The 27,279-nt window shown below is 39.1% G+C and overlaps 5 protein-coding genes across 5 annotated transcripts; 3 read left to right on the plus strand and 2 right to left on the minus strand.

Annotated features, from left to right (window-relative positions):
* Positions 1-537: 537 nt before the first annotated feature.
* On the minus strand, positions 538-1,270 carry LOC121053218 (thaumatin-like protein). Its single transcript, XM_040529612.1, has one exon. The coding sequence runs from the start codon at positions 1,231-1,233 to the stop codon at positions 700-702; it is 534 nt and encodes a 177-aa protein (XP_040385546.1). The 5' UTR covers positions 1,234-1,270; the 3' UTR covers positions 538-699.
* A 3,979-nt stretch (positions 1,271-5,249) lies between these two features.
* Positions 5,250-6,156, plus strand: LOC102708853 (protein P21-like). Its single transcript, XM_006664164.3, has one exon. The coding sequence runs from the start codon at positions 5,279-5,281 to the stop codon at positions 5,978-5,980; it is 702 nt and encodes a 233-aa protein (XP_006664227.1). The 5' UTR covers positions 5,250-5,278; the 3' UTR covers positions 5,981-6,156.
* A 473-nt stretch (positions 6,157-6,629) lies between these two features.
* Positions 6,630-11,465, plus strand: LOC102701134 (protein P21-like). The gene is made up of 2 exons (XM_040529890.1): positions 6,630-6,639; positions 10,629-11,465. Exons 1-2 carry the CDS (start codon positions 6,630-6,632, stop codon positions 11,390-11,392), a joined length of 774 nt encoding a protein of 257 aa, XP_040385824.1. The 3' UTR covers positions 11,393-11,465.
* Positions 11,466-13,668: 2,203 nt separating this feature from the next.
* Positions 13,669-14,481, plus strand: LOC121056070 (spidroin-2-like). Its single transcript, XM_040529891.1, has 3 exons — positions 13,669-13,731; positions 13,819-13,870; positions 13,970-14,481. The coding sequence occupies exons 1-3, from the start codon at positions 13,669-13,671 to the stop codon at positions 14,374-14,376; spliced, it is 522 nt and encodes a 173-aa protein (XP_040385825.1). The 3' UTR covers positions 14,377-14,481.
* An 8,834-nt stretch (positions 14,482-23,315) lies between these two features.
* On the minus strand, positions 23,316-27,180 carry LOC102709129 (CBBY-like protein). Its single transcript, XM_006664165.2, has 11 exons — positions 26,866-27,180; positions 26,332-26,381; positions 25,999-26,062; positions 25,739-25,787; positions 25,519-25,587; positions 24,930-24,991; positions 24,415-24,495; positions 24,086-24,240; positions 23,912-23,993; positions 23,681-23,824; positions 23,316-23,574 (listed from the first exon to the last, which is right to left on the minus strand). Exons 1-11 carry the CDS (start codon positions 27,108-27,110, stop codon positions 23,472-23,474), a joined length of 1,104 nt encoding a protein of 367 aa, XP_006664228.1. The 5' UTR covers positions 27,111-27,180; the 3' UTR covers positions 23,316-23,471.
* Positions 27,181-27,279: the final 99 nt, after the last annotated feature.

Consider the following 27,279-nt stretch of genomic DNA (forward strand, 5'->3'; position numbering starts at 1 on the left):
CACTTTGGACATCCACGGTGTCACATCTTTACAAAGTTAAAAATAAGGTCACAAGCAATATATAAACACTATGTGATATATATGGGTGGGACCCACCATGTGTCATTAGGTGTGACAAGCTCCGCAATGCTTATGGATAGAGTAGAAAACAAAATGGGACCTAAATAAGAAAAGAATATGAGAACATTTATTCTTATGGGCAAACTATATGGCTAAGGCTACTTTAGTCATTAATGCGATAATGATCACCCTCATAAGATATAAATACGGTCCATATGAGATCATTTATATACTATATAATGACTATTTTTATAGTATATTGTGGATGCTCTAAGTGTAGTAGAGAAAGTCGTCTTTCCCAATCATTAGTCTTTACTCTTATAGAGATAATTTGCTTTCCTACTTTTCTATATAACTCGTAGGGGAACAATTTTAAAGCATAGGTGAAATGGCAGGGATGGGCATGGGTCGGTACACGAATAACTTACGACCGGCTCTAGTTTAAACAAAATGAACTGAGAAAACGGAAATTTCTGATAGTTGTTTTATTCATCAATATTCAACTTTATTATTACATAATAATTCCCTAATCAGCATGCTAGCTAAAGCGTGCACCCATATGCATCTGATCATATGGCAGTAAAGCTAGTGCGCAGAGCTGCATGCATCAGAATGAGTAGGTCATCGTCGTCATGACTACTAAGGGCAGAAGACGACTTGGTAGTTGCTGTTGCCGTTGCAGGAGCGCAGCTTGGAGTTGTCGTCGGGGAACTGGTACGCGGCGGGGCAGCTCCTCTCCCGGCAGGTGAGCGTCTCGCCGGAGCTGCAGGAGAAGCTCACGCCGACGTTGAACCCGTCGATCACCGACAGGTTGTAGAAGTCCTTGTCGCCGCCGAGCGTGAACTCCGCGATCGTCAGCGGCGGCTGCCCGGAGAGGGTGCACGACAGCGCACCGCCGCAGTCGCCGGTCTGGCACCCCCCGCGGCCGGAGCCGTCGAAGGAGCACCCCGTGCGGCCCCACACCCTGCCGGAGCTGGTGCCGGCGGGCACGTCGATGGCCCACGTCCGCCCCGGCTCCAGCTGCGCGCCGCCGCCCACCGGAGTCGCCGCCGGCCACACCGTGAAGGAGCACTGGTTGGTGATGGTGAACGTGGCGGCGTTGGCCCCGGCGGCGAGGGTCGCCACGAGGACGACGGCGAGCACCGCGGAAGTGGCGGCTGGAGATGATGCCATTGTGTGTTTCTTGTTTTACTACTAGTGATTTGCTTTGCGTGTGTTTGCAGCTTATTAAGAGAGGGATAATGCGTACTTATATAGATGCATTATGGCATGGTGTTGAAAGATCTAGACTTTTTTAGGAAATGTTACAGTACTTTTGCCGGAGTAAAATTTAAATCTAACTATGTACTTTTATAAGTATATTAAATATTTTATTCTAAACTTCGGTAATATATATTTATTAATTTATCTATTTTAAAATGATATGTGACACAATTTTATCATAGAGTTATATTATTTAGTTCTAATTTTATTCGAATAAAATTTTTATTATACATACTAGCTAGTGGTGTAATATAACAGAATCAGATTCGTCGAATCTAAAGCAATGGACGACTCGCACTCGTTCGAGGGTAACTTAAAAAATCATTTTTCGAAGATAGTTGTTGAAAAGTTCTAGATTTGATAAATTTCAAAGATACATGATGTTGCAGGAGTCTTCAGTCTATTACCTTTTATGATGTAAAGATATGAATTTCCGTTCACGGCCAGGCTTTACATTTAACTTATTAATTAGTCCTAATTTAGTGGGTTCGAAGTGCTAACTTCCTCCTCATGGAGATGTGTATTAAAAAAACACAGTCACGTGGGTATGTTCACGTGATGTGTGTATATTTGTATAAAAAAATACATGCATATAGCAATTAATGACTATGAATCTAAATAAATATTTATTTAGATTTATAGCTACAAGTTCCTATATTGTTGAACGGAGAAAGTATAATTATAATTATCTTTTACACGTAAATTACCGCCTGACCGGCCTCGATCTTGATCTGTGTCGCAAGTCTTGTCTCCTGTGAATGGCATTTCATGGTAGCACATAAATAATCTGTGGAAATAAGCTGGACTACGCTGCAAGCGTGATCGGTCGTCGGAAGAAATTAGTGACCGAAATTAACGGGCAAATTGATGGATCAATCTAGCTGCTGGACCTGCTGTATTTTTCCAACATGAATACAAACAAAAAAATGGACCATAGAATGGGGTGATTATTTGATTTTTTTATGCAAAAAGCCAAATGGTATATTTACAAACAAAAATAATTTATAAATAAACCTTTCGTATATGTATTCTTAGTGATTTAAAAACCAAGCCTAAAAAATAACTACAGTGAAAAAATTTTTAAAATAAACTTTAAATTTAAGACTAAAATTTTAAATTTTGGTTTATAAGCATAAGTAGAAGCGGAAAATCTTGGGGGAATATGTGGTACAGATCAATCGCGACTTCGCCCACGAAGTGTATCGTGAACCTGATTAATATAATTAGATGCAGCACCTCAATTAATTTTGGGATTTGCTGGTGGGACAATTCCTATTTCCTCATGCTCCAAGGTATACCTATATTTATAGTTTAAATGTAAATACAAATATAGTTTAATGTTCCAAATGTTAACGAGATAATCTGGCTGGTCGGTCATGGTTATCCCTGACACAATCTCTAAGTTAACTTAGATTCTAGACATATTGACATTTAATTAATTTCTACTAGCTACATCATCAAAAGAAAATTCATCTTCGAAGAATTCAAGGTACGTAGAAGATCAGGTAAGAATGATTATATTTCTGCATATATATACAACGATTTGATTGAGTGTATATTGGAGTTCAGTGCATATCTTGATCAGTGCATGGTAGAGAAATGTAGAATCTTTTGCAGAAATCAAGAAAGTCAGTCAACTAATCGTGTATTTGAGTAGTTCTGGAGAAAGAAATTTCTCTAGAAATTAGGTGCCCAGCCTGACTAACTGGACAACGACATATATAATACATTATATTATATATCCATATGATTCATGTCGTCAAGTACAATATGAGGATCTGACTTGACGATCTCATCGATCTTTCTACGAGTCTCGTATTTTCACTATTGTTTCTACTTATAAACCAAAATTTAAATTTTTAACATAAAATTTAGAGTTGATTTTGAGAATCTTTTTTATCATAGTTAATTTTTCATTAAGAATATGTGTAGAGCAATTTTCCAGTTCTTGAGTAGGTACCGAGAAGTACCAAAATTTTAATGTAAAATTTAGTACCTAAGATACTAAAATTTACTTAGAAAAAGTTTATACCTCCTGATGCCTTCTCAAGAATGGTAAACTTGCGTATATAAATTCTATTCTTAAATATTTTTTATTCGTGAATATACTGTTGGCTTAGAAAAAGCCACACAACGACGAGGGCCATGCATGTGGAAGCTAGCCAGATTAATCAATTAATGCAATAATCTGCAAAATGAATTAATTAAACAGTTGAAAACACAAGCAAACAATGAATCCCAGCCCCACTAGTTTGGGCTGGGTCATGGGCTTTCCTGCAGCAGATGTTCCTATGGGCCGTTAAGGGAAAAGTAATTCGGCAGAAGCCCAGGGTCAAATGGATCGGAGATAGGCCCATGTGCAAGCATGTCCATGAGCGTCAACCATGGACCATGCATCTTCAAGTCCCCACATGCAAAAGATTAAACTGATCAGGGCTCAACCTACACATTGCCAAGTCAGGTGAAAAAAAAATAAAGTAGCTTATACAAGAAACAAAACTCTTAGGTATTTTTATTAGAATAAGGTGTGAAGAATAATCTCTCCTATAGATACAGTATAAGATAAGAAAATTCTCCAGGTACTACTCAAAGTTCAAGAATTTTCTTATGTACCACTGGAGAGCTGTTATTCCCTTGACGGCAGTAGTTGAACCTTTTCTTCTGTTATATGCCATTAACGTCGACATCACCAAGGTGGTAGAGAGAAAGTGTACAAGGCATCCTGGAACTAGACCTGCCACTGCAGAGGATATTAGTTAATCCATATCTATATACATACCTATTTTTAGGAAAATTGTCTATACATACACCAAATGGGTATTACCTAATGCATATGAGTAACCAATGGGTAAGAGAATAGACATATGTGGGTATCATATGTAAAAATTGATTAAAATTTTACATAGTTGCTTTTATACATAAGAAATTATCTATCAAATTTTAGTTAAATTTTATAAAATTCTATAGTATGGATGTGAGTTTAAAAATTTTAAGTCAAAATTTATTTATATTAAACATGCATGAATAAAACGTATAAAATAAATAATAGCCTCCCATACCTAAAATTTTAATGAGTAATTATTATTTACCTATACCATATCCAAATGATTTTAATACGATTTTTTAAAACAATTTTTCTATAAAAAATTTTCGCAAAAAATACACCATTTAGCAGTTCGGAAAACGTGCGCGTGGAAAAAAAGGGAAGTTAGATATCTAACTCGTGTGGCCAAACACGGCCATAGATATGGGTGTGAGATGGATAATGAATAACCGGTGGCAGCTGCCACGTACGGAGATATTTATAAATATCCCTTTGGATCACGGAACATCGTCAGCATTTGAACGGATTACCACGAATGGGAGGCAATCTGTGAAGCGATCTACTATAGTTATGTTAGGAGGTGAACTTAGTGCATACGATGGATATTACGATGGATATTACGATTTCATGCCAGCCCATAGGCCCATAGCTAGCATTGCCAGGCCCAGCAATCCCGCTAGGCCCAAACGAATTTTCATAAACAGTAACATATATACAAGAGTAGCATTTAACTTTTTGCCACTTTTAGAAATGATATCTAATATATTTGTCACCCACTGTCTATGATATGTGGACCCTCATGTATCTATGATATGTGGACCTAGTGACAAAAATATTAGCACAATTTCCAAGAGTGACAAAAAAGTTAATTATTCATGTATATACACGTAGATCGAGCGTATGTATGGCCACGTGTACGTATATGCATGCATGGGCATGAATTGCCAAAGCCAAACTTAGCAACCGTACGTACGTGGAAAATCGCCGTGGAAACCTGTCACACACGCAACCTAGCTCGATCAAGTAGCCAGCCATGGCGATGGCCGGCGTTGCTATAAATACCCTAGCCATGGCGTTGCGACATGGCAAGTGCTACTACACTTAGAGCAAGACCAGCAGCTAGCGGCAACCATGGCCACTACTCGCGCGCTCGTCTTCCTCCTCGGCGTCGTCGCCGTCGTGTGCGGCGTCGACGCGGTGACCATCACCGTGGTGAACCGGTGCAGCTACACGGTGTGGCCGGGCGCGCTCCCGGGCGGCGGCGTGCGGCTGGACCCGGGCAGGTCGTGGACGCTCAACGTGCCCTCCGGCACAAAGGCCGCCAGGATCTGGCCGCGCACGGGCTGCAGTTTCGACGGCAGCGGGCGCGGCCGCTGCGTCACCGGCGACTGCCGCAACGCGCTGGCCTGCTCCGTGTCCGGCACGCCGCCGACGACGCTGGCGGAGTACACCCTGGGCACCCCGGGCGTGGGCGACTCCACCGACTACTTCGACCTGTCCGTGATCGACGGGTTCAACGTGCCGATGAGCTTCCAGCCGGCCAGCAACGGCGAGCGGTGCAGCCGGCGGCGCGGGCCGACGTGCGCGGTGGACATCACGGCGCAGTGCCTGCCGGAGCTGAGGGTGGCGGGGGGGTGCGACAGCGCGTGCGGCAGGTTCGGCGGCGACACCTACTGCTGCCGGGGACAGTACGAGCACAACTGCCCGCCGACCAAGTACTCCAAGTTCTTCAAGGAGAAGTGCCCTGACGCCTACAGCTACGCCAAGGACGATCAGAGCAGCACCTTCACCTGCCCTGCCGGCACCAACTATCAGATCGTCATGTGCCCTTAAATCATGACTTATATATAATTAAACCTGATATTGTATGCTCACATCTATATATGCAATAATAAGGGCATATAGTAGTGATGTTGTTGATCACTGCTACGTGCATTGGCAATTTGGCATGCACATGCTCCATGTAATGTTAAGTTGGTGAATGATGATGAATAAATCGTATCTTTAATTTCTATCTATATGATACATATGTGCGTGGACTTTAATTAAAGCACTCGATCATCTCTCGCTTGCTATCTAGGAACAGTAATACTCCCTCCATCCCAAATTAACCATTATATAAGGTCTAAGAGCAGGCTATAAGCCAGCTATAAGTATATTTTAAAGAGATAAAAAAGAAGAGAGAAGAGATATGAGCTACTAATTTGTAGCCTGCTGCACACGGACTCCAAGACAAAATCTGTGTATGACATGTGAGACCATGTATTGATGTTTTGTAGGTAACTATTGTATGAATTGACTATTAGATCGGCTATAAATGAATTGGAGCCAGTAGTTGGCTATACTATTGAAATTGCTCTAAGAATAAAAGACCAATAATCTATTTAATCAGCATTGAAAAAGCTAGAGAAATTAACACACATCCCAAGGTCCATTTATACATATAAAATTGAAATTTATAAATCACACAAAAACCGATTGGATGGATGCACGTAAGCATTTAATGTGCGTTTGAACCGAAGGTTGTTCACATTCAAGTAATGCATTATAGGATATCTTCCCCTATATGATAAATAATTTGAGATTTTTCTTTTTCTCTTATATGCTAATTTTTGTTTTTAAGTATCTGTTTAGCTTTGAAATCAATATGGAATGATTAAAATCGTAAGAATCGGTGCATAAATGCTTATATTGTTGTATGAAATTTAAATACTAACTAAAAATAATTATATTTTGATACAGATGGAGTAAGTAGTATTGCTAACACCCGAAATATAAATATTTATAGGTTATTTAGCAGACATTAAGATTGAAAAAAAAATTATGGTGCCCATTATTAATAAATCAGGAATAGATCCAATGTAAGGATACGTGGGGGATAAAATATAAAGAACTAGCTTCAATAAAAAGTAATCGATAAGTAGTACTATAAATACTATTAAAAATACTCATATTTTGATGTCAGATTTAAATAAATGATATTTATATGACGGAGCAAGCAGTGCACATATACGTAGCCGTACCATGCATACATACGCTTCCAATGCAAATTAAATTTCGGCGAAATGCACGGTCGATTTTTATGTCCGCTGCTTGTTTCTCCTTAGTTATATTTTCCTTCGTCTTGTAGAAATACGTTGTAGTCTTGTAGAAGATAAGAGACACCAGTTGGAAAAAATTGGAAGATGAACCAATTAACGTGTAGACCGCGGCAACTGTATTGTGGAATTGTAGAAAATTAATTAAACATTCTTCGTGCATGTGTTGCCTAAGCTATAGGTAACATTCCACTAGGTGGATATAATTGATATCTAAAATTAAATTTTAGAAATAACTATGCGACAAAACGTATCTAAAAGGTGTCTGAATTTATTTCTAATATTTACGCATGTTTAATATTAACTTTTATAGTATCCTATATTTTTTTATATTTGAGATAGATATACATGTTCCATGTATTATTGGGTTTTCGAGTTTCTTTTGAATGAGGGGTATTTTTTTTGTTTGAATATATTTTTGGATGTATGCAGTACAGAGTATCGGACGAGTATCGGAAGAGTTTTGGGAGTTAAGTATTAAATTTCTCTTGTGATGCTCTCTTGTTTAGTTTGCAAAAAGATTTTGCAAAAACATCACATCAAAACTTTAAACACATATTTGAAGTATTAAACATAGTCTAATTACAAAACAAATTTCAGATTCCGCCTGAAAACCGCGAGACGAATCTTTTGAGCCTAATTAATCCGCCATTAGCGTATGTTGGTTACTGTAGCACTTATGGCTAATCACGTACTGATTAGACTCAAGAGATTCGTCTCACGATTTCTTACATAACTGTGTAATTAATTTTTCATTTTGTCTACGTTTAATACTCTATTTAGGTGTCCAAAAATTTGATTTAATGTTTTTGGCTGAAAATTTTTGAGAACTAAACAGCCCCTCAGTATATATACGTACGTGTCATGCAAGAGCAAGAATTGAATTTGATGCAACGCTTGCATGCATTGCACATCAGTGGTCAAACTTGGTTGACGACGTACGTACTACATACAATGACCGCACCTACACGATGAGATTGACAAGGACACATTCTCATTTTGGAGAAACTCTCTTAATTTTAAACTCTTAGGAAGTTGTTGTCATTTAAGTAGTTATAATTTTTTTAAAAAAAGTTTTACAAGATATATGATATATTGTTTTTTAAAAAAGTTACATGTGTATACTACTTCTTAGGGTTTAATTTGTTTTATTATAATATTTAGAAGTCGAATTTGAACTTGTGTGTTTTGTAAGGTAACATGCTGCCATAGGTTAAATCTATCTTGGGAAATTTTTAAAACTTTTATTCATTTCAATGATATGTAAAAACAAGAGAATATTATCAAAATAGAATAAAATCTATTCCCCCGACTTTGTTGCACTACTTAAAAAATAATTTCTTAAATAGGTCTTATATATGTATTTCTCCATGCATATCGCTCAAAGTCACAGACACCTATGGTGATCAGTCTTTAGCCGCTTACACAGTCAAGGACCTTCTGCAAAAATAAATTATACCTCCATGTGTAGCCCAGTACATTACTAGTTCAAGGCCAAGTTTTATTTACTGGGCCGGCCCAACACCAAATGGTCTACTCATACTACCAGTCGTCGATAATAACGTACCAGTAGCAATGGCATCGAATTAATTAAGAAGTTCAAATCTACATCATATGTACTACCTCATTTTTCAGTTTTTAGATATAATGTTTTGACTCTTCGTCTTATTTAAAATTCTTTTGCGATTAATATTTTTCTTGTTACTAATGATAAAATATAGATAGTATTTTGTGTGTGATTAATTTTTTTAAGTTTTTACATAATTTTTTTTAAATAAGACGAATGATCAAAGTATTAATTACGGAAATCGAAAAATAATTTTATTATAGGACGAAGGTAGCACGTAAGATCAGCTGCAATTTTGTCAAATTGATGGGCGTGGAATTTTCGGCACAACTTTGTCTAGTTTCCACACGCAACTAGCCAATCGATTAGAGCTACCTAATAAATCAATCAAGTCATGCATAGTAGTAGTATATGTGTATCCTTGACTGTAATTAGCGCACATATAAAATTTATATACTTGCACCAAAACTTGAGAAGTACACCAGCAAGCAACTGATTTGATGGCATCAGCTAGCTGCCAGCCACGTTATCGATCAATTCAGACAATGTTGGGATCCAAGGTACTTTTTCATGTCATATATATCAAATGTTTGAACACTAATTAGAAGTATTAAATATATACTATTAATAAAACTCATCTCGTACTCTGGACTATTTCGTGAGATGAATCTATTAAGCCTAATTAGTCCATGATTAACGAATGTGATGCTGCACTAAATATTTACTAATCATGGCTTAATTAGGCTTTAAAAATTTATCTAATGAAATAGACTTTATTTATACAATTAGTTTTGTTATCTGTCTATATTTATTATTTTTAATTAACGTCCAAACATCCGATGTAACTAGGGACTTAAAAAAAATCCTGATCCAAACAGCCCTCGCCGGCCGGTCAGAGATCGATCCATATCTTTTCAGCCAGATTTCCCAATTTACGTGTATGCACTCAGGGGTGTTTAAGTTGGCTAAAAAAAAATTTTTAGATATCATGTCGTATGTTTAACCCGATGTTGAAAGAGGTATTTGGACATAAATACAAAAACAAATTCCATAGCTCGTCTAAAACCCCGAAGACGAATCTTTTGGGCATAATTAATCCGTCGTTAGCATTATCACTTATAGCTGATCATGGATTAATTAGGCTCAAAAGATTCGTCTCACGATTTTCCTCCTAACTGCGTAATTATTTTTTTTATTTTATCTATGTTTAATGCTCTATTTAAATGTTCAAAGATTCAATATGATGTTTTCGGAAAAAAATTGAGAACTAAATATGCCACTATGTCTGAGATAGCATATATTATTATTTTATAATAACTATAATCAAAATCTACTTGAAATGAGACGATAAATATATATATATATATATATATATATATATATATATATATATCGTTTAGTGGTTCAATAAAATAATAATACAAGTCGAGGAAAAAGGCTGGAGGAGAAAATGCGGCATAACCCTACAAGTTAACAACTACTCTCTACTCTCTTTAATTTTTTTTAACGCCGTTAATTTTTTGATATATGTATGACCCTTTGTCTTATTAAAAAAATTATATAACTATTGACTATTTTATTATGATTTGGTTTTATGATTTATAATTTTATATATTTAGATAAAATTTTTAAATAAGACGGTCAAACATAAAAAAATCAACGGCGTTAAAAAAATCGAAGTATACATTTTAATTTGACACGCAATGTCGATCATTTGATCAAGTGATGAGGCAAACATGATGCATCTCATCTCTTCTACTCGAGTATAAATCTATGCACAAAATATATATGTGAAGCCATTGAGCTACAATCACAGCAATGGAGTACTTGATCATCGCTCTCGTGTCGTCGTCGTTGCTGCTCGCCGCCGTCGTCGACGCGGCGAACATCACCATGGTCAACCGCTGCTCCTACACGGTGTGGCCGGGCGCGCTCCCGGGCGGCGGCGCGCGCCTCGAAGCGGGACAGTCGTGGTCCATCGACGTCGCCGCCGGCACACCAGCCGCCAGGATCTGGCCGCGCACCGGCTGCTCCTTCGACGGTAGTGGCCGCTGGCGCTGCGTCACCGGCGATTGCGCCGGCGCGCTGTCCTGCTCCGTCTCCGGCGAGCCGCCCACCACGCTGGCGGAGTACACCCTCGGCCGCCCCGGAGGCGGCGGCGACGACTTCTTCGACCTGTCGCTCGTCGACGGGTTCAACGTACCGGTGAGCTTCCAGCCGACCAGCGGCGGCGCCGGCTGCAGCAAGGGGCGCGGGCCGAGCTGCGCCGTCGACATCACGGCCCGGTGCCTCCCCGAGCTCCAGGTCCCCGGAGGCTGCGCCAGCGCGTGCGGCAAGTTCGGCGGCGACGCCTACTGCTGCCGGGGCCAGTTCGAGCGCGAGTGCCCGCCGACGAGCTACTCCATATTCTTCAAGCAGCTCTGCCCCGACGCCTACAGCTACGCCAAGGACGACCAGACCAGCACCTTCACCTGCCCCGCCGGCACCGACTACCGGATCGAGTTCTGCCCGCCGACGAGCGCCGTGACAACCGGCGAGCACGAGGACGAAGACGTCGCCGGCGAGATCGCTTCTGCGTAATCAGAATTCTGTACTGCTCGCTAAAAATAATCTCGTATATATGCAACTAAACTCTTCGTGTGGATGAATAAAATTTCGCAAATTCGATCTAATATTTCAATAAATAAATGCAAATTTCAGATATAATTTGGAACCTTATTAATTAATTTAAGGGACTATCTAGCTGATGGGCGGCTGGAAAAAAAATTACAGTTTCAGCTGTTTTTTCAGCCGTACGATCGAGACACGTGTCGTCCAGTATCCCGCGCGCAGCGTTATGACGGCCCCTAGTTTTGTTGCACGAACAAAGCCGATAGCCCACCCGGACCTCGTTGAAAAGAAGCTCATAGTTTATAGGAAGAACCCAGGGAGAGCCCGTGTATAACGGGTGTTTTCGCCTTGATAAAAAAGCCCACAGGCCGTAGAAAGGATATGGTTCAGATTGAAAGAAGCAGAGAGTTTTGTCACCGAATAAAGGGCTGTGAAAAAGACCCAAAGAGAAAAAAACCTAAAGCCAAACTTTATTTTATCTTTTACAATTTGTTTACGTAGGCTCCCATCGTTTTACAGTTGCACCTATTTATAAGTTAAAATTTGAATTTAGATTTTAATTTTAAACATGATTTCATAGTTTTTTCATCATTGTTTGTTTTACACATTTCGCTTTTGAGTCACTGTGAACACGTATATAAAAGTTTTAAATGCAAATTATTTTTTGTTTGTAAAAACATGTTTTCGCTTATTTCTCTAAAAAACGAAACGACGACTTATACCTGGGCATACACTTTATAACATTGTTAGGACATGCTTCAGGAACGTAGGAAGCACCAACATGGTGGTAGTTCCATCACCAACCTGAAGGAAAGAAGAGACGTAAGATATAACTTGCGTCTTATCTTTTTTTTTTAATGTTTGTAAGCTAAAATTTAAATTTTAAAATTTTGATTTTAGAATTTTATCGTAGTTATTTTTCAGCCTTTACTTTTAGATCGCTAAAGACAATTATATAGAAGTTTTACATATGAATTAATTTTTAATCATTAATAAATTGTTACGCTTATGTTTAATTTCAACCAAATAATCGTTGTTACTTAAGTATGTTACAGGCTGTAATTATGGAACTAAAACTGACGGTAGATGCTAAAACAAAACCTAAATTGATAAATCACTATGAATACATAAGCATCGATGTAGACACCAGTTATACCTCACATCAGCTCGTGAAAGAGCATCGTCTTGTTCCTACAATAAAAGCAAATTGTAAGCCTAGCACTCTAGCTTGGACCTATGGATTAGAATCGTACTTTTCTCGCGGGTCACATGAAGTGAAACATGATTTTACAGACAAAGAAACACACAAAAACAAATACAACTATTGCTGACAAAACTAAGTTAACATAAAATAATCATGCTTAGGGCTGACAAAACACAAAAGGAACAAAACTGATGAATATAGATTCCATATGCTAATCCATCCTCATCTGACAAAACTACAAAAATAACAAAACCAAAGAGTATATGACAGACTTATATGCTGTGATGTATCAGTCACTATGTGCTTCACATCGATATCCAACACGAAACTCTTGGACACCTGAACCGACACTAGGTACGAGAAGCATCGTAGCTGCATCACACACACACACAAAAGAGCCGCGAAGAATCCTCGCGAGTGATCGTCGCAACCACTACGATTACCTCGCCGATGGCCTTGGGAAAAAAACACATCCATGCTGGTCTCTGCGCGCGATTTTGCCTGATGCCTTCTTGCTTACAGTGGGTTGGGATCTACGACGCACGAATCTGGAAGATGATCGAACGGCCAACAAATCCGGCTGACAAAACAAAATTAAACAGCCGGCTGTTGTCTAGCAATTCCCTTAATTTTATATGCAGTAAATAATGGAATGGAAAATTAATTAAGTTGTCAATTCTGATCACAAAATTGTACATTGACATGGGCCGTGAAAGAAAGAAGATGACCGACACGGCCCAATACATTTAGTGAAGAAGACGAAACCGAAAATTTCTCGGATTTGTCCACCAAATTCCCACCTGAAAAGGCGGGAAAAAGGCAAAGTGGCAGCCGCTTCATCTCTCCCAGCTCCGGCCGGTGAGCTTGACTTGCTCGGCGAACTGACAGCGACCGATCGATCGGCTCGATCGCTTTGCTTTGTTAGATGCAGCAGCCCATCCACCACCCACCTCCATCGAATCCCCATCATATATGTGTGCACGCTCTCGTTCGATCACCTCCATCTCTCCTCCTCATCGATCGATCGATCAGTCAGCCAGCCATGGGCGCCGCCACTCGCAAGCTCGTCAGGCGCCCGTCGCTCCTTGCCGCCGCGGCGTTGTGGGTGTGCTGCGCCTGCGCGCTGCCGCTCATCATGTCCTCCAGTGCCGCCGCCGCGGATCAGTCGGCGGCCGCGACGACGACGACGACGACGGCGGCGACGGTCCAGCCCGCGTCTGCAGCGGCGGCGCTCCCCGGCGGAGGCCAGTCATCAGCTACCTAATCTCTCTCGATCGTGATCGCTCCCCGTAGTGCGTGTAGTAGTGGAGAGCTTGACTGTCAGCTTGCACATACGCATGCAGGTGCGCCACCGTCGTCGTCACCGTCGACGGCGAGCAAGAAGATACCAGTGGAAGGGGGAGGGCCGCACGAGGAGTACGTGCCGGCGGCGGAGGTGGCGTCGGCGCTGCCGGTGCCGATCCCCGACGGGAACCCCGTGGAGGGCGCGTTCGCCGGGGGCGGGCTCGGCGGCAACCAGGCGTTCTTCCCGGGCAGCAGCGGGTACGGCACGGCGGCGGGCCTCGGCGCCGGCGGGTTCGGGCCGTACGGCTACGGCGGCGGGCCGGGAGGGCTCGGGCCAGGGACGTACGGATACAACGGGCCACTGTACTTCAACTCAGCGACGAGGAGAGGCGGCTCGCCGGCGGCGGCCGGATCATGCGCCGCCGTGCTGCTTCTCCTGTCGGCGGCCGTGCATATTATAATATAACCTCATAATTAATCCTTAATTAATTAAGCTTATGTCCTTCCTACCAGCAGGAGCAGTAAAGTTACATTCGTATTAATGTTACCTGCCTACAAAATAATATATGTACTATGATTACTGTTTTATATATTATACTGTTTCTTTCTGGAAAACGTGAAAAATTTACACGTTAATATATTAGAGTTATATATTATATTGTTAATGTAATGTTGATGGGTAGCAAATTTGCGGCTAAATGGCACGATGCGTCACATGTGGCAAAAAAAAATTGGGTGGGGTGGGAGGAGGTGGCTAAAATAATTTAAATTTTGAACGATTTTGGTCGAATTTAGATATATTTTGCTATAAGAAATGAAACATCGGATGGAATTGTTTCATGCTAAGGGGACTGTAAATTTAGAATTTCTGAAATGAAATTGCAACTCAGGTATGATTAATAACTGCATTTGTTATAGTAACTAATTGGCATCATCACTCGATTCGTGCAACTTGTTGGAAATCAAAAGAACTCAACTAGCAGTAGCTCCCAAATACAAAATGTTTTCGACAAGAGATGAGTAAAAAAGAACATGCCTGGCACCCATCACTCACTAGACTATAAGGAACAGATAAAAAAGGGCACAAGTACTTTTTGGACTTGCAATTCAACTGCATTCATCCTTTACTTAAAATGTGTTTGGTTTGCAATTCAAAGGGTTGTTTGGTTAGATGCATCTGTTAGGCTAGGCTAGCTAAAACATTTGTTTGGTTCATCGTATGTTGCATCTTAAAAAGCCAAAAAAAAAAATCAATTTTACTAGTCGGTACGATGTAGTAATTTTTTCATCTATCTTAGCTAGTCTTGCGTGAAACGAGAATGAGTTGTGTTTCTACATAGCCAGGGTGACACCTCCTTTTTGCACCAATTCAGACAGGCTCTAGGACCTAACCAACCAACCAAACATTAGCCGTCTGCATACATCTATCACGGTCTGTGAAGACATGCGATGTAGTTTCTGATTTTAAAAAACAAGGAGCAACGTGATACAAGACAGACAACACGTCTACAGCAAGCGGCACCACATACGGATTTGGTCAAGCACATAGCATATCATCCTCTAGAAATCATCGCAATACAGTTATTGTCAACTTCAGGATGCCTTCCATGCCTAGAGCATATTGTCTAAAGAAGCTGAGGAGGCCATGTGGTGAACTGGTGATCATGATAATGAATAGCAAAATCAGCATCACTAGTTCAGATCAGCAGCTTAATTTGGCAGAGGAAGCTTGTTACTAGCAACCATATATATGATGGAAGTATTATTTGGGAGTTAAGCATGCATACTTATATGGTCTGAACAAGCTGAGGAGATGAATGGAAGACAATATATATAGAATGTGGTGATCATGATGACACAGCAAAATCAGCTTCACTAGCTAGTTCAGGCCAGCAGCTTGACAGAGCATGCATATATGATCGTAGTACTTAATACTGTGGGGAATTAATGATTTGGAATCCTCTTCCATCTATTATTATTGAGTATCAGTTAGGAGGTAGGCAATTAAGAGGTGACAAACATACCATATAAGAAATTAAACATAATGCGATTTAATTGCACTATACTACTATAACAAGGTTTAGTTGGCCGCATCTTTCGGCTAAAAGGATTTAATTGCACTGCAAAGATGACAAGAGAATCAGAAAGGTTCGATGAACTATGTTTTATATCAGGCAAACTAAACCTTATTTAACATGTCAATATTGCCTCTCTTTTTTTTTTCTCTGTGAAGTTACAAGCTACATATGGTTTCTTCAAAAGTGACAAATATGAATAATTAAAGGTATAATTTCCAACCACCCATAAATCCTATTAGAAAGAGATTGGAAGTTGTATAATATTAATAAACTAGTATTTCATTGATAGCTGATTGTCTACATTATTTTTTTAGGCGGTAGGCCTAAGATAGTCATATCAATTCAGAGAAAGAAAAGAAAATACAAAAGAAACATGGGAGAAAGAATAGACTCTCGACGCCGGCCTTGGTGTGGAGACCTATAAAATCGATTGTCTACATCTTGTCCTAAGATTCCTGGTAATACTTCCTGACCCTGTTAATACAAAGCCAACTCAAGTTGGTTCTTTCGATAATGAGAAGCTACGTGATGTTTATCGGAGTTAATCTTCAGCTTTACATTGCCTCTCTGTTGGCAATGATGAATTTCTGGAGGGGTCTCGTGGGCTTCATGTGCTCTGATCTGAATGTCTTGTTGGAGCAACATCGCTTTCTTCACCTATAAACTTCCCAGTGCCTTTCATGCCTATTCGTTGGCGATCCGGTGAAGGACATGAGTTGGACAAGAGATGTTCAGATGCATCGATTTCTCTAGGTGATTATCACCATTGGAGGAGAAAGGAGGAAATGATGCACACTACAAAATCTTGGGGAATTACACTTCAATATATACCGGTTGCCAATAGGTATGTAAGGTCTATATATCATATGAGTTATTTTTGGTGCCTGTCTTTTCGCTTATTCACTTGTTTCACGAATAATCGAAACAACATATTTACAAATAAAAAATAATTTATAAATAAAACTTTTATATATATGTTCTCAGCGGTATAAAAGTCAAAGCTGAAAATAAACTATAATAAAAAAAGCCACAAAATCAACTTTAAATTTAAGGTTAAAAATTTAAATTTTGCTTATAAGTATAAATATAAGCGAAAAGATAAGGGTGTCCCATTGTTGGATATACTGAATTGCTTCATTCAACTAGACCAGAAAATAAGGAAGATGGAATCAAGCACCATTAGTTCAGTCCAGCAGCTTAATTAATTAGTGGGAGAGCATGTGTATGATCAATTAATGATAGTAGTTAATACTCTGGGAGTTAATGGATTTGGATCCTCATCTCTTCATTATTGGCAATTAGGTTGTGGATTGGTAAGGGAGGACATAATTTGCCAGAAACTAAACACAAGTTGGATTAATTTGCATGGGAAAAGCGGGCCAGATTCAGCCATGCTTATGATTTTACTCGGCAGTAAATCAGAGAAGAAAACGTAGACGTATACTTGTGCTGTTAGAGATTGACACGAAAACTCCTGCGTATAACTTACTAAATGTAAAGAGATCGAATAACCTATTGAATTGTAAGGCATGCAGCTTAAGCCTTGATCAACATGCCAAATGCATTTTTCTCTGTAATCAAAGCATAATATTAAAGGTTCATCATGCCTATAAATACTCATTGTTCCTATTATATAAGAGCTTTTTTCCATCCTTAAGTAGGTACCAAGAGATACCAAATTTTATATAGAAACAGTGGTATCTCTTGATACCTACTCAAAAATGATAAAATTACTAATTATATAAAACCAATTCAACTTGGCTCTTTGGAGACAGAAAAAGCAAAATGAGTGTCATGGTGGTGGAACAACTTTACATTTGTTGGAAAGAATGGATCTCTTAGAGGTATCTCATGGTTTTAATAGGTTCTGATTGTTGCAGCTATTCAAAGAACAGCACCAATAAGCTTCCAGATGTCTCTCATGGCTATTTGTAGTGGAGTTGATGAAATGAACTAGAGAAGATGTGATAAACTATCAAATGCATATATAGAGCAGATTGCTATAGGTGACAAGTAGAATTGGAGGGAGGACACAATGGAACATACTACAGTGATTTCTTTCTGATCCTAATGAATTACACTTCGACACATATATTGGGATAAAGGACTTAGAACAATAAGTAGGTAAAAATATTCAATTCAACAACATCTTGGTGAATTGGATGGTGCCAACAAAATTGAATTGAATCTTGTAGTTTTACCACTATTAGTTGGATTCAATTGCTTCATTCAAGTGTACCACGATTGATGGTGATGGTACGGGTAATCACATTGTATTAGTCACTTTACTAGACATATGATCCTTCAGGATCAATACGAGGTTCATGATTTATGAAATCCATATTTTTCCACAAAAAAGAAAAATAAACTAATAATAAACCATGGTCTGCTCCAGATTTCCTCTTAGAGGGAATTAAATATTTCCTCAACTATGTATAATACCAATTGACGAGGCTCTCATACCAAGCGACAAGATCACTCTCCAAGGCATGCCAAGCACTTAGCTAGTAAGTATACAGGACATGAAACACTGATACTTAGGCAATACATATTTCCACCATATTTAGTTGATCTCATGTGGTGATCAGCATTAGATAGCCAGTAAATAAAATGGCATGAGCATTGTCAGATGCGGTAAACGATAGTGGAAGAGAGACCATAGATAGATTTCATGAAGTGCAGAACATATCAGCATCTAATTGGTATGATTCGATCTGTCATTCTCAAGTTCCAGGTGTCTTCCATGCCTACAGAGAGCTAGAGCTTCAATGTTCATGCCGAAATCACTAGCGTCGATCGGATTCAGAAATTAATGTTGATGCAAGATATGTTCAACAATAAGGGACGGAAACATGGAGGAACTCTTGTTCTGCTAGAATTTAATGACATGTTCGTAGCTTAATTACTACGGATAAACAAAATTAACATTTTACTATACTGTGAGGCGCGCATTGCAACTTAAGCCTTGATTGATGACGGCAAATGCATTTTTCTTCTGTGAATTAAAACGAAAGCTATGGACAGGAGTACTTCATAAGTGACTGACAAATTGAGTATGACTGGAATATACTGCATGCAGATCTCATGCCATATAAATACTTCCTAACTCCGTTGATTTAAATCCAACTCCAGTGACTCTAGCTTTTAAGAGGGGCAGAATGAACGCCATGTTGGTGTAGCTTCAGTTTAATTTACGTTGCATTTTGTACGGATTTCGATAGGAATAATATCCTTTTTCACGACCGTGCAAAAGCTTTAATCTATTAGAAGAGGTATAAATTAAGTTTATATGGCATGACCGACTGAGTAAACATAATATAATTATAGATTACAAGCATGCATGATTGGAGATGACGTCAACATACCTATGAGAGGAGGAACATAATTAGGAGACACAAAAAACATGAGTCGATGCATGCTTGGTGTGCGGCAAAAGAGTAACATCCACAGATGTAGTCAGGGACAAAGCTAGAGTTCATCGGGTTAGAATACACTAATCTTGCTTAATTATTAGTATTATTTTAATTGTCTAAACAATATAACAATGAAGTCCGTCGGAGGTCATCAGGTCGGCCGATCCCGACAATTGACTTTAGCTTTGCATTGGCTGCAGGTGAGACCATGTCATCCTCCTCTGAAGCTATATAGCCGAATATGCAATGCTGTTACTGTCAAGTTTCGGATGCCTTCCATGCCTACAGAGAGCTACAAGCTACACCTGCAGCAATGGCGAAATTGTATGCTAATTAAGCTTCTCTCAGCTAGCAGTTACCTCTACGGTGTATGTGTGTACTTTGTGTAGTGATGCTTGATTTGAGCAAGGAAGGTGGCAAAGCAAAAATGGAGCTTGCTGGAGTCTCATGGAGTGTTCTACTTCTACTTCTACGGTGGAATGTATTTCTCTCATATCATGCATGTGCTTATCACATATATGCTTAAAGGAAGCTAAGCACAGTGTTGGGACATTTAACTTTTTGTCAATCTTAAAGTAAATGGTAACATATTTGTCACTCTCCTCTCCACTCTTAAATCTCCCCTAGATGTTAGCTAAGGTTGTGATCTTGATGATATGTAGTAGCAGTCAATTCAGTAGCTTAATTGGAATGATACTTTGATACCATGGGAGTTAAAGGATTTGGGCTTTTTTATCATTCTCGAAAAGTATCTCAAGGTATCAAGAATAATTTTAGTATAAATTTTTCATACCTCAAGATACAATATATCTCAAGTTACCACACTTTTACACTGGTACTTTTCAAAGATGGTAAAAGATCTCTCTTCCGTTGGTCCTATTTTATGGCGGTATTTCCTATTAGTAGAAATTATCTATACTTTATTTATTTATTTTCATCCAATGGATCATCTGTATTTAGACCACCACCTCAAATAGTAGAATTAAGTGGGTATAATTATTTCTACTAGTCATCTCAAACAAAAAATGTTTCTACTGAATATATAATTCAATGGCTAATATTATCTTCGCTGGTGATATTATTAGTAATAGAATCGTACCAGCAAAAGCACTGAAGAAGAGATCTTCCATTTACTAATTATTAGACAGTAGACTCTTAGAAGAAACAAGGTAGTTTAATTTGCACGGGAAAGCATAACAGGTTAGGCAATGCTGATGATATCGATACTTCTTAAGAAGACAGTGAATGCATGTGAATCTGCTACTCATCTACTTCCATTAATCTTTATATATTACTCCTTAAACGTCTCAATATTACATAAAAATAAATAAACAGAGTTGAGCATTATTTTCTATAGCAAAAAGGTGGGCAGCATATTTCATGAAAACTATACTTTTATTTATTTAGATAATGTCATGATCTTTTATTTGTTTTATCCATAGGTAAGCACAGAAATTTATCTAGGGTTAAGAAAACCCAAGAAGAAGCACATACGAATTCTTTCGCCGCTAGATTGACATGCAAATTTTAATTACTCACTTAAACCTAATCATATCAAATAATATGCATGCATATTATTTGATATGACATATGTTTCCATTCTGACTAGGTAGGCCCATGTGGTGATTGACCTATTAGATATTCACTCTGTTTCGTATTATAAGAGTTTCTAGTCTTACCTAAATTTATGTGTACTAATAATCTAGACATATATATATATATATATATATAATATACATTGATATATGGATGAATATAGACAAATCTAGAAAGCCTTATAATATAGAACGAGAGAAGTAGCTTGTAAGAGCATCCCAACAGCTCATCTATCCCATCATTTATCCTAAAAATAGAAGATGAAGACTACAAATTGAGCTCTAATAGAACAGCTATCCTATTATCTATTTTTAGATGTCATCCATATTTGAAGAGAGAACATTTATATTTAGATGATCTCTCTCTATCCTCCAAAGAGATATAGAGAATGTTATATATGGATGATCTAGTGGAGCATAAAAAGATATGAAGGATGAAACTAGTTTAGATATGGATGATCAAATTTAGATGAACTGTTAGGGATGCTCTAAGTACATCCACCATACGAGCATAGACACTTCATTCAAAAGGAAACAATAGGTAAAATATATGGTGGATGGATTTCATGAAGCGTGGAGCATATCATCGTTTACGTGTTACCATCACACAGTTACTGTCAAGTTCCGGATGTCTTCCATGCCTACAGAGAGTTGGAGCTTCAGTGCAATGGAGATGCATATCAGACAAAGCAGTGATCATGATGGCCACAAAATCAGATGCATCGAGCAGATTGTCTAGATGGACGGACAGGAGAAGCTGTGTCAATTTATTTGATGCATAGGGCAGATTGTTCTAGCCGTTCTAGGTGATAAGTAGCATTGGAGGAAGGAGGAAATGCAGCACAGTATAGCGGTTTCTTTCTGATCTCTTGAGGAGGAATTGCACTTCAATATATTTAGTGCTTGCTATTGAGGACTCAGAACAATAGTTTGGTGAAAGATATATGTATGATAGTACTCAACATGACAACATAATGTGGGTGAATGGGATTGTGGCAATTGAATCGAATTGAATTTGTGTGGTTCCACCACTATCAGATGAACTGAACTGCCTCATTCAAGTATTCAACTATTCATCAGCTGAGCTGTAAAAGAAAAGGATTGATTGCCTCATTCAATTATTCATGTGCTTGTGACGGCAGTGTGTACATTTATGGACTCGGATGCGTGAGAATTTGAAATGCTGATGAAAACTCACCATTTTATTACTCACTTATAGGCAGGGACCAAACCATACAATGAATTCAATTTCCTTGTTCAAGTACAGCAAGTTCATTACATTTTTTGTTCAGAAAAAAAAAGATGGCTGGAACAGTTTGTGTTTCTCATTGGCAACAAGAGATCAGCAAGTGTCAAGGATACATGTCATGCCATGAACTCACTAAGCTAATAAACAGTGTAAGCATTCGTTCCGTTTATAACTAATAGCCGCCATTAGTGAGAGGGTTGGTAAGAGGGAGAGCATGCTGTTAGAAACTAAATACAAATGTGATTCTATTTGCTCTGAAAAAGGTAGATCAGATTTAAAAATGCTTAACAATCCGTAAAAAAACATGGACGGATACTTGTGATGAGAAAGTATTTTTTTTACAGTTAGCTACAATGAATTACATACCTAACAAAACATAGGCAGATCTATTGGATTGACTCTTTATAGATTAATCATTTGATTAGCATGTCAAATGTCTCTCTCCCTTATGATATCTTTTAACGTTGTGGTGGTGTGGCTCCAGTTTACATTGTGTTTTTGTTGGCAAGTATGGACTTTCTGGGGGAATCTCATTAGCGTTATAGGATTTGACCTACACATATCGTTCTTTGAACTCTATTGAAAGAACCTTTAAGCTTACTGATGCCTTCCATGCCTATTCGTAGCAGAACCAAGCTGCTGCCGAGGACGTGAACTGGAGAAGAGGTGACAATTTATCAGATGCATCCAGCAGATTGCTCTAGGTGATCAATGGCATTGGAGGAAGGGGGGACCTGAAGCACACTACAGTGATTTCGTTCTGATCTTGAGGAATTGCACTTCAATATATATAGTGGGATACAGGACTCAGAACAATAGTTAGGTGAAGATATACAACATGATGTGGTACATTAGATGCTGGCAATTGAATTGAATTTGTGTGGCTCCACACTATCAGATGAACTGAATTGCCTCATTGAAGTATTGATCAGCTGACTTGCATCATTCAGGTATTCATCAGTTGAGCTGTAAAATCACCATTTTATTACTCATTCGTAGGCAGGGATCAAACCAGACAGTGAGTTCAATTGATTAGTTCAAGTACAGCGAGTTCAGTACATTTTTTGTTAAAAAAAAAACGATGCCTGTTGTGTTTCTCATAGTTTTCTTTCAGCAACGTACAACATAAAAACCTCATTTTGGTTGTAAAAAACCCAGTTCATAGGTTACATACAAATTCACACCAGTACCAATGTACCAGACAACTCCAATGTACTGTTAAGTTGTCAAGACCACTTCTTGCTCAACAGTTTCGAAATGGTCAAGTCAGTGCCACCGAATCCATCCATGACGGCCTTCGCAGAGTGGAATTCAGCTCTGGCGGTTAAGCTGGGAGGGGCAGGAACAGGTAAGACAATAGAAAACACAAGCACCAAAAAACAGCACCTATGAAAGCAGAATGATTGAGCAAATTGTAAGCGAAATCGACTTTTACCTGCTTCGAACAACTATGCATGGCATACCAATGCGCTCAGCTGCAAGAACGCCAGATTGGCTACCTGCGACAAGAATGCAGTTTTGAACGTCGCGTCCAACATACTCAGACCCAGCACGCAGAGTGATTATAATCTTCTCGGAGCTGATGATGCAAAGTAGACAGTGAAATTCAGATATATTTGTCTCATCAAAGTGCAAAACCTATGAATAATCAGCAAACAACAATAACCTTTCAGACGCTGCATTGATGTCAACACTAAGTTTTAGAATGGATGCAACCTCCTCTGCTATCCTCTGCTTCTCTGCAGAAGCTGCCACAATGCAGAATGGAGGGGTAAAACTTTGAATGTTATAGACACTTAAAAGACATGAAGAAGGGTTGAATTGTTATAACAATACTAACCAGCCTTTTGTGCTTCCCTAACTAGCTGTTCATCCAGACTGGACGCAATTCCTTCACCAAGAACAAGTTGCCCATATAAGCTTCTTTCAACATCTTCTTGCCCAATAATATGTAATTTTGATGTTCTCTCTTGGCCTAGTTTTTCAATGATAGATCTGCACTCAAAAAGTAGAACTATAGAAGGCACATAATATGCAAAGACTGTTTCAAGCCATTACCATGAACAGATCCACATTGAGAGCATCATGCATGTCCCAGAGTGGAAAGCTTATTTTGAGAGAATCACAAGAATTGACTTGACAAACAAAATCAATAGATATAAATCTAACCTTGAAGTTTTCTCTCCATTTCTCCCATATGTTGTCAATATGGCCACAGGCACACCCTCGTTAAGTGCATCATCAATGAACCTTTGAATGGTGTCATACACATGATCAAACACAATGCAACTTTCAAGTTCCAAGTCCAAGGTAGTAATTCATAAAGCAAGCACATAGCACAAAAAAGAGAAATGAATGCACATATGGGTACAAAACATCAAAACAAGGACAGAGAGGAAAGATATTGCTCACAAATGCTCATTCATTGATGGAAATAATCAAATAAAGCATGATGCATGGGTACAAGAACACACAGAAATTTTTTATTTATGATGCCATGACTGCGATCCTTTCTTGCAGATAACTGCAATCCCAAAAAGAACTATCTTGGATACCGCTATGGTCATAATATCTTACAAGTATAATTTATAAAGATTCTGAAAATGATCTATCAATGAGTAATATCAAATTATCGTGGGATTCTTTCTCGAGAGAGAGATTTAAACAGGGAACAGTAAACTTACTTTTCAACTCCAGGTCGCAGCGGTAAGCTATCAGAAGCTGAGAACACTTCCAAAGCTTTGAGCTGTGAGAAGAAGCATGCATAAAAAAGATCAGTAGAAGGATACTTTTAGATCTATCGGGAAGAGAGGAAAAATAACATCCCTCAACTATGTTGATCTGGACTCCCGATTATAAGAAATTCAATAGTTGATTGAAATCATATCTAAAATCGAAATGGAAATTAACAAATCCAAGGATGAAAGTTAGTGCACTGGATTGTTAATATGCAGCCCCATTTTCAGGGTATACCAAGTTCAAATGATTTTCTTACTAGTAAACTCTGTAAAAATCCAGGTTCAGAAAATCAGTTTGCTAATGATCTTCCATACCAGAACCATGCATGGTACACCATGAGAATTTTTTTTAGATTATAAACCCATGAGAATTGAGATTCTTACTCAACACAGCCAATCCTAACTAAAGATATTCTGCCTATGAATAACCATCATAGAAAAGTTCAGACTTTTAGTGCCGATATGGTGAATATTCATGTTAAGTGCCTGCGTAGCATAAAGTTGTCAAGGAATGCTTGATGAATTATGTGTCTACCTTTTCACGAAGAACACTTTTTATAAATGATTCTTTCTCATTAGTTGGCAATGATGTAGGCCACCCGATCTGTGCAAGTCAGAGGAAAGGATGATAATGAATCAGCATATGCAGTTAGTCAGCTCTATAATACTGCGGTACACAATGAATGAGTATAAGAGAACAGAAACAATAGTCTTATTCAGTCAAATATGGCAGATAGGTGAAGAGACAGGTGTACCCTGTTGAAGAATAATAACAGCATCCTTTCCTCGTCACCACTAGCTTTCCTAAAAAACTACAGAGCTTTAGATGAATAAAAAAAACATAAAGAGAAGGATAGTCTTTCATGCAGTTGAGTCCAAACTATATTGTTTGCAAAGAACTTAAGAGACCAAAAAAAGTATCAGGCAAAAATATTCAGTGATGCCAATAATGACCCAGTGCAATTGAAGGGAGCACACGTCCCAGTTTGAGTAAGCTAAAAAATCCAATACGCACCTCACTAAATCAGCATATATTGGCTCTGTCCAATTTGCACAATCCAGCCCAAGGTTTTGAAATGCTGATGAAAAATATGTTAAAATCGTGTTAGAAGCAATAAGACGGCCAACAAAATTACACATCTGCAGAGCTATATGCTATATTTCTTCTGTTAGAATCGAATAAGTTTTATTCTATAGAAAAAACATGTTAGATATTACATAGCCCAATGGTGTCAGTATAATTCAATGTTTCTCCCCTGAATCTTGACATCGCATAGGCCAGATCGAATGACGAAAGAAATGAAATGGAATGACACTAAGCAAAGATGTATATTTACATTGTTCGCACCTACATTGAAAGCTTGGCGATTGGCAAAGCGATAGACATCTGCAAGAACTCTGGAGAAACATAGAAAAGTGTATTACACAATCAGAAAGAGTCCTCTGAAAGAATAAAAGAAAAGGACATCAGAAAGAGCAGAGCCCCCAATAGAACAGAGCCCCAATTAAGCGACAAACAAAGCTACAGCTACTCATCAATCAGTTCCCCAAGTAACTACAACATGAATGGAAGCAACATTTATCCCGAGTTCCTAACAAAGTGACAACACTGATACTAATAGAATGCCACAACCAGTGTAGGCAGCTTCCATGAATTTTTGAACCATGCTGGTACAGGGAGCACATCATCAACAGAATAAAAACTAATCTCATGAAAACAAGAGCTAATAGCACGCTGATTATGTTTAGCTAGTTGCAACCACTTTGTACATCTATATACAACAACTAGAAGCTGGGAAATGAAAAAGGTCGCTCCTTTGCTCGCAAGAAGAAAAAGGAACCAAGCATCAAAATACAGGTGGTCGATCTGTGATTCGCTCACCCTTCCACTTCAAGGAGAAGGGCGATATCCGGCGACGCAGAGCCTTGCGACGAGGAGGAGGACGACGACGACGAAGAGGAGCACCGGAGCGGCCGGACACGGCGGCTGGAGCTCGGGGGAACGGCGGAGCGGAGAGGGAGCGAGGCAGCCGCGGAGGAGGAGGAGGAGGAGGAGGCCTTCGAAATCTCCCGCGGGGTCGGCGCTGGCGGCGAAGCTCGGAGCAGGAGACAGCGAGCGGCGGCCATGGCGGCGGAGAAGGTGCGTGAGCTTCACACACAAACAGGCAACAGCTGATTTTTTTTTATTTTTTTTTCCACTTCGTAAACCGCTACGCGTACACAGTATACAGCTTTGCACATGACAAATCTAAAAGAATCTCAATTAGTTAGGAGTATGTGTATTGTTGTTAGCATA

The sequence above is a fragment of the Oryza brachyantha genome, chromosome 12, assembly GCF_000231095.2.
Source record: "Oryza brachyantha chromosome 12, ObraRS2, whole genome shotgun sequence".
Lineage (NCBI taxonomy): Eukaryota > Viridiplantae > Streptophyta > Magnoliopsida > Poales > Poaceae > Oryza > Oryza brachyantha.